Raw genomic sequence first — 7,136 nt, forward strand, 5'->3', positions numbered from 1 at the left:
TATATATTGTGTTCCTGGTTTGCCCAGGACGTATAAAACAATAAAAAGTTGGTTTATGATTATAAAGAAGGCATTATAGGCCCTAAGGCGGGTTACCTATAGGGCCTAAAAGCTAAAGAAGGTGCAAATATATCTGATCTGCACAGCCTATGAACAAGGTCGAATAGCAAAGTAATTATCTTGATGTGGCAAAACTTTACAAATGAATCACAGATCACTGTTTTTTTTATATTATTTTTATTATTATTACCATGCAGAATACACGCATGTTTTGTTTTGGGTTGAAATGCAATTCACATGAAAAATTATACGCAAGCCTCTGTTTGCACTGTAAGTGCTTTAAATGTAACCTTATTGTCGGTAAACCTGATTGTTCTATGTATTAATCAAAATGGAGTATGAATAAAGACAAATCAGATTTACTTCAATAAAGAAAAAAGAACACAGTCCTGGGTTCGCCAGGGAAGGAGAAATTCAGGTGAAAAGGTCATGAAGGTAGGCGCCACATGAGATCATGATATGTGGGCACAATGAATGGATAAATGAAGATCCTTGTTTAATTGACGATAGGCCTATAGCTTGATAAACATAAAAAGATAATGGTACAAAAGCAATAGAAAAGAATTTATACATGATATTCGAGGTAAATCTGAACAAGTGCAGTTTACATTCCATCGGTTAGAGCATGGACCTTTAAGTAGGTCAATGGTCAGAGTACTCGATACTCGAAGGAACATGATCGATGATAACAAATAAACATCGATTCATAGATCTACGCAGGAAATCAAAACATAACACATGAGTTCGTATTTTGAGGATACTATATATGGAAAATGAGTATTATGTTCTAGATCATGTTTAAATAATGCCTATAGTGTATGATATAGACAAAACGTTTTGATGTTTTTAGTGTTGTTCAAATAAAGATTTTCCCACAATTTGTATAGGCCTAAATCTCAAGAAAGATTTTATTAATGGCATCGATTAAATATATATTATGATTTTCAATGTATTTATGAAATAAGTTCCTCATTTGGATTTGACTCCATGCGTGTGTTTTGACTTAGGTCGACATATAGCGATCGCGTTTGATGGGTAAAAATGCATAGAGCCAGCTCTTGTGACTGTGCTCCAAAGAACATCAACATAGACTAATGACGAATTACTATGATCAATTTAACAGTTACATAGATCATGTAGATTCATATACCAACATAATACGATTTGTGAATTCCGTTGTCGCTTTGTTTAGAACTGATAAATGATCGTGTATAAGCTGCCAAATGGGCAAAGAACAATTTAGTTTGATTATAATCCGGCCCTTATCCGTGGAAGGTGATATAATGGAACGTTTTACATGTCCAATAGTCCTAACTGTAAAAGGAGAATAACACCCTTATTTGAATTCAGGAGGATTCACTATGTTAAATACAACAGCCTTAATTGTCATAATAATTTGGAGTATTTAAAACAACTTCCACTTGTGCCGCCACAGCCACACAAAGATAGTATTCTACACGATGTATACATATTTAAAAAAAAAAGAGATGCGACAACAGAATTCAAGAATCTCATAAAGGTGTATCTTATACAGGGCAATCGCAGATCACTATTGTCTAAACTTATCAGAATATAATCTGAGCTTGAAATAGAGTTCATATGAAGTTATGCTTCGGTTCCCAATATCAAAAATGTATTAACTATATTGTCCGCAGACCTGGTTGTGATATGTGTTAAACGAAGTGGAGTATTTGACACAAAGATGATGTGGGAGAGGGTGTGTGTGTGTGTGTGTATGTGTGTGAGGGGGGGGGGGGTAAGTGGGGTGTGTGTGGGTGTGTGGGGGTGTGAGAGTGTGTATAGGTGTGTGTTTGGGTGTTTCAATCAAATATGGTTATTTACCTCTAGGACCGACCTTTATCGTCACCATCCTAAAGACGTGATCATGGCTCGAGTATGTGAAGTCTAGTCTTCATCCTAGACACGGTAAAATTTGTTATAGTATCAAATTTGACTAGTCTGTACTTTCAGACTGTTGTTAGATTTGATATGATGGCGCCCTTCAATCTTTTGAGATGAGATCAGTTAATGTACGGAGAGTGATTTCTGTCCAACATACCATCATACATGTACCACCATACTCGCCAGCCACCGTACATCTTTATAAAACCCCATACAACTTTAATCCATTTTAATAGTAAATAACCATTATTACCACTAATACACAATAATTTCAAGAGAATTATCGTCATGTCAGGGGGATGAGACGACCCTCCCACATTTTGCCTTAAGTTTGCTGTAAAAAATTCAATTTCCGAGGGGTGCATGGGGACAGTTGCCCTCCCCTGGCTCCCCAGCTACATGTACGTCACCACCTTATTAGCGCTAGTAAAATTCAAATATATTGATTCCCATAATAGGGAGTTTTTAGCACCACGACGCAGAAAGCTTTCAAGAACATAGAAAATATATTGTCAAATGCCATTCATGACAAAGATCAACTAAGAAGTCTTTGACGAAAATTGGTGAATCAAAACACCAGATTCGTCTTGGACAAACGACATGTTTGCCATTTTTTGTCAGCTCAGCCGAAACTTAGAACGAACTGCTGTTCCGTTTAACCAATTTTTGACAAAGACCTCTCAGCTGTTCATTGTCATTTGAAGAGCATTATCAATACATTTACTATGTTCTTGAATTTGTTCTGCGTCGCGGTGCTAGAACTGCCTATTGAGTTGAATTTAACTCAACCTACATGCAATAGTTCTCAGAAATACCAATCTAGCCTAGGCGATTAGTTGCATCTAGAACTTTACACTTGCTTATAGCTGCTGTATGCTTTTTATCGGTTTTCATGCTTGAACCATCCAAAGATGGTATATTTCAAACAAGAAATGTATTATTTTCTATTGCTTGAGGTACTTAGCGCACCCCACAGTCAGAGACCGTTATGGGTGTCTTTTATCATGTTTATGTGAAACAAATTACAGTTTCAGTATAGTGACACAAGATGGCGCTCGACACCTAACCTCAAGCCAAACATTAAAGGTTAGGTCCACCCCTGAAAGATGCTGACTTAAATAAATAGGGAAAAATCAAATTAGCATAGTGCTGAAAATTTCATCAAAATTGGATGTAAAATAAGAAAGTTATGCCATTTTAAAGTTTCGCTTATTTTTCACAAAACAGTGATATGCACAACTAGGTGGGTCAGTCGATGATGACCATCACTCACTATTCCTTCTCTTTTTTTTATTGTTTGAATTATAAAATATTTCATTTTTTATAGATTTGACAATAAGGAGCAACTTGACATATGTTACACAATGCTAATGCCACATGTTCAGGGAGGAATTAATCGTTGTATCACTTGCCAATGAGGAGAAAATTTCTTATTTATATTTGACACAATAAAATACAAAAGAAAAAGTGGGTGGATGACGTCATAGTCTCCTCATTTGCATACCAGCCAGGATGTGCATATAACTGTTTTGTAAAATTAAGCAAAACTTTAAACTGTCATAACTTTTTTATTTTACATCCGATTTTGATGAAATTTTTAGTGTTATGCCTATTGGATTTTTTCCCTTTTATTCAAATCAACATTTTGTTGGGGTGGACTTGTCTTTTAAGCTTTCGAAACTATCGAAGGTTTCGACTAAGTCTGCTCAATGTGAGAGCGAAATACCGTCACCACTGGCGTTAATCCCGGGGGAATGGGGAGGATATATCCCCCCCACACACAAACACATTTTTCGAGGAGAGGGGATGGCCTGTACAAACATCCCCCCCCCCCCCACTTTTTACGAAAAAATGAAGAAAAAAAAAATCACAAGAGATAATTGTTTTATTGGTAAAAATTCTTCCCAAAATACCGCTTAACAAATAAAACAATATTATTTAATCATAAAATGCAATTAAAATGCAAATAAAATGCAGTAAAGAGCCAGTTCACCATTTCCAAACGTAATACTTATGTCCTTATTATAACATTGAAGAGAAACCCCTGTTTCTTCAAATTCATCAATGTTGGGGTCCTTGGAAAGGAATTAAGATGGAATGTCAAAAAATTGAATGTAATCTCTCATTAAACCATCATGGGGTAAAAAAGATGATATTGGAGGGGTATTTTCCATATGGACATACAGTGGCGTAACTACGGGGGGCATGCGGGCACATGCCCCCTTCCCCCCCCCCCCCCCCCCCCCCCATCGGCTGACCAAAAAAAAAACGGGGGAAAGGAGAAAAGAGGAAGAAAGGAAGAGAAACGTAGTGGGAAAGAAAACATATTTTTTCATTATAATGTTATATTACTAAATAGGTTCATTATTGCGAATTGAAATAATCGCTAGAGGGTATTCATTTGTCTCGCAATCTACTATGGTCAACAAGGAAATTCGTGATCACTCTCGCAAAAAGTGTTCACTGGCTTACAAGTTCACGAGCTTTCGAGTGCCGCTGCAACTCTTTATCAAGTGACGAAAATTATCTGATGACGTACTCTATTTATACTAATCTCCAGGACCGTACGCGCGAACGCGAGAACAATAGGTGGGTATTGATCCGTTGCGTCGGTATGCGGCGCGGCCGGTAATCCGTATATGCAAATAAGCCGGGGGTATATGCAAATACGCCGTGGGTCGGCGATATGCAAATTAGACAAAATTGGCGGGCTCGCTAGTTTCCCGTGGGCGGGGGCTGACTAGCTGAGCGGTCCCTCGTTCGGGGCCGGGAACGATCGGGTCGGCGTGCACTGCCAGGCAAGGGGGTATTGTGCTGTCTGATGGTTCGCATCCAGAAGTCGGGGATGTCGATCCCGCTGTCTCTGTTGAAGTTGTTAGGACAAAGACGTATACTAATAGCCTCCTTAATCCTGCGTGTATACCAATGTCTCTCTTTGGCAATGCAATGTACACCCTCCCAATCTGGGTGGTGTTGTTTCTCCCAAGCATGTTCTGCCACCGCGGATGTGTCGGTTCGCTGTAACCGAACATCGCGCTTGTGTTCAGAAATGCGTTCAACTATCGGTCGGGCTGTTTCTCCGATGTAAGACCCGTCACATCCCTGGCAAGGAATGTTGTATACTACGCCATCACGTCTGTGATCAGGGATAGGGTCTTTGGGGTGTACAAGCTGTTTGTGTAAGGTGGTGTCCGAGCGGAAAACCGTTCGGATACCGTGACCTTCTAATCGGCGTTTAAGTTGTTGTGAGAGGCCATCTATGTATGGCAAGACTGTGCAAGTCTTGAAAACCTTCTGATCCCTTGGTGGTAGTTTTTTCTTGAAAGTGTTCTTGATAAAACGGCGTGGGTAGCCGTTGCTGTACAAGGCGCCACGTATGTGTGCTCTTTCTTTCGGGAGTTCAGGTGGGTGAGTTATGATACGTGCTGCTCTGTCGAACAGGCATTTAACAAGACCTTTCTTGACCGATTTGTCGTGATGAGAATCAAATGGTATGTATTGGTCTGTATGAGTGGGCTTGCGGTAGACAGAGGTGGAGAGTTTCCCGCCCTCGTGTCTTTGGACTAGCGTGTCAAGGAATGCTAATTTCCCTCCTTGCTCAGTCTCCAGAGTGAACTGGATGGACGGTTGCTGGCTATTCATGTATGAGAGTAGGCTGTCTGTTTCGGATCTATTTACGATTATGAAAGTGTCATCGACGTATCTCTTCCACACCCGAGGGTGGCATGTGGAAGGACACTTGGGCAAAGCGTTCTGTTCAAAACCTTCCATATATAGGTTAGCCACAACCGCTGAGACTGGGCTACCCATTGCTGCTCCTTCTGTTTGCTCATAGAAAGAGCCTCTGTACAGAAAATATGTGGATCTGAGGACGAACTCCAGGAGTTCGGCTATTTGTTCGGGCATAAGTGTGGTACGTTCTGATAATGTGGGATCGGATTGCATGCGTTGCAGGGCCGTACTGCATGCGCCCTCTATCGGTACGTTAGTGAAGAGGGAGACTACATCAAAAGAGATCATGGATTCCTGTTCGTTAACTGTCTGCTCCGATGTGAATTCAGCGATTTCACTGGAGTTGGAAACCGTGTGTTCTGAGCAGTTAGTGAGAGGGGACAGGATGTCCGCCAGGTACTTTGATAGGTTATAGGCAAATGAACCTATGCATGATACTATTGGTCTGAGAGGTATCCCGGGTTTGTGTATTTTGGGCAACCCGTATATTCTAGGTGGCTGTTTCTGTGTGGGCTGTGTGTAGCAATGTTATATTATATTATAATTGTTATGTTACATTTCATAAGAAACATTTTTATCATAACTTTATGAAACATAGTTTGCCCAGGACCTACGTCTTCATTGTTCCTGGTGCTCGCATTGTCTGTTTAACGAGATATGTAATCCTGTTGTACTAAAACATCCCGTTTTCAAGTCGATATAAACCAAATATATTTTCTAGCACTTGAGTTATCATTGTTTTATGTAGTGACATATGCTTCCTTTACATGACTCAAAAAGTGATTGCCCCATGTTAAGGTCTTTTATATGAAACATTTCCTGTCCGTGATTACGTTTGCATTAGTGGATTGGTGAGATATGTCTGCTCTTAATAAATTCCTAAAATCAGTCCTTGAAATGGCCTTCTTCTGATCTGAATATCAAAAAAATTCAGCTCGCGCTTCGCGCTCGCATCATTTGGTTAATGAAATACGTATGGTCCTATATAGTTAATTCCTACAAAGAATGCCCCACGTCAGGTCTGAATTATCTAAATGTTCAGCTCGCACACACTCGCACACACAGCATCATACATGTACCACCATACTCGCCAGCCACCGTACATCTTTATAAAACCCCATACAACTTTAATCCATTTTAATAGTAAATAACCATTATTACCACTAATACACAATAATTTCAAGAGAATTATCGTCACGTCAGGGGGGATGAGACGACCCTCTCACATTTTGCCTTAAGTTTGCTGCACAAAATTCAATTTCCGAGGGGCGCATGGGGACAGTTGCCCTCCCCTGGCTCCCCGGGTACATGTACGTCACCACCTTATTAGCGCTAGTAAAATTCAAATAATATATTTTTCCATAATAGGGAGTTTTTAGCACCACGACGCAGAAATCTTTCAAGAACATAGAAAATATATTGTCAAATGCCATTCATGACAA

General features: G+C 39.8%; 1 protein-coding gene across 1 annotated transcript; it reads right to left on the reverse strand.

Moving 5' to 3' along the window:
- Nucleotides 1–709: 709 nt before the first annotated feature.
- Nucleotides 710–6,779, reverse strand: LOC135156607 (uncharacterized). Its single transcript, XM_064109188.1, has 3 exons — nt 6,774–6,779; nt 4,915–6,207; nt 710–772 (listed from the first exon to the last, which is right to left on the reverse strand). The coding sequence occupies exons 1-3, from the start codon at nt 6,777–6,779 to the stop codon at nt 710–712; spliced, it is 1,362 nt and encodes a 453-aa protein (XP_063965258.1).
- Between the last annotated feature and the right edge of the window lie 357 nt (nt 6,780–7,136).

This window comes from Lytechinus pictus, chromosome 14 (genome assembly GCF_037042905.1).
Source record: "Lytechinus pictus isolate F3 Inbred chromosome 14, Lp3.0, whole genome shotgun sequence".
NCBI classification, from domain to species: domain Eukaryota; kingdom Metazoa; phylum Echinodermata; class Echinoidea; order Temnopleuroida; family Toxopneustidae; genus Lytechinus; species Lytechinus pictus.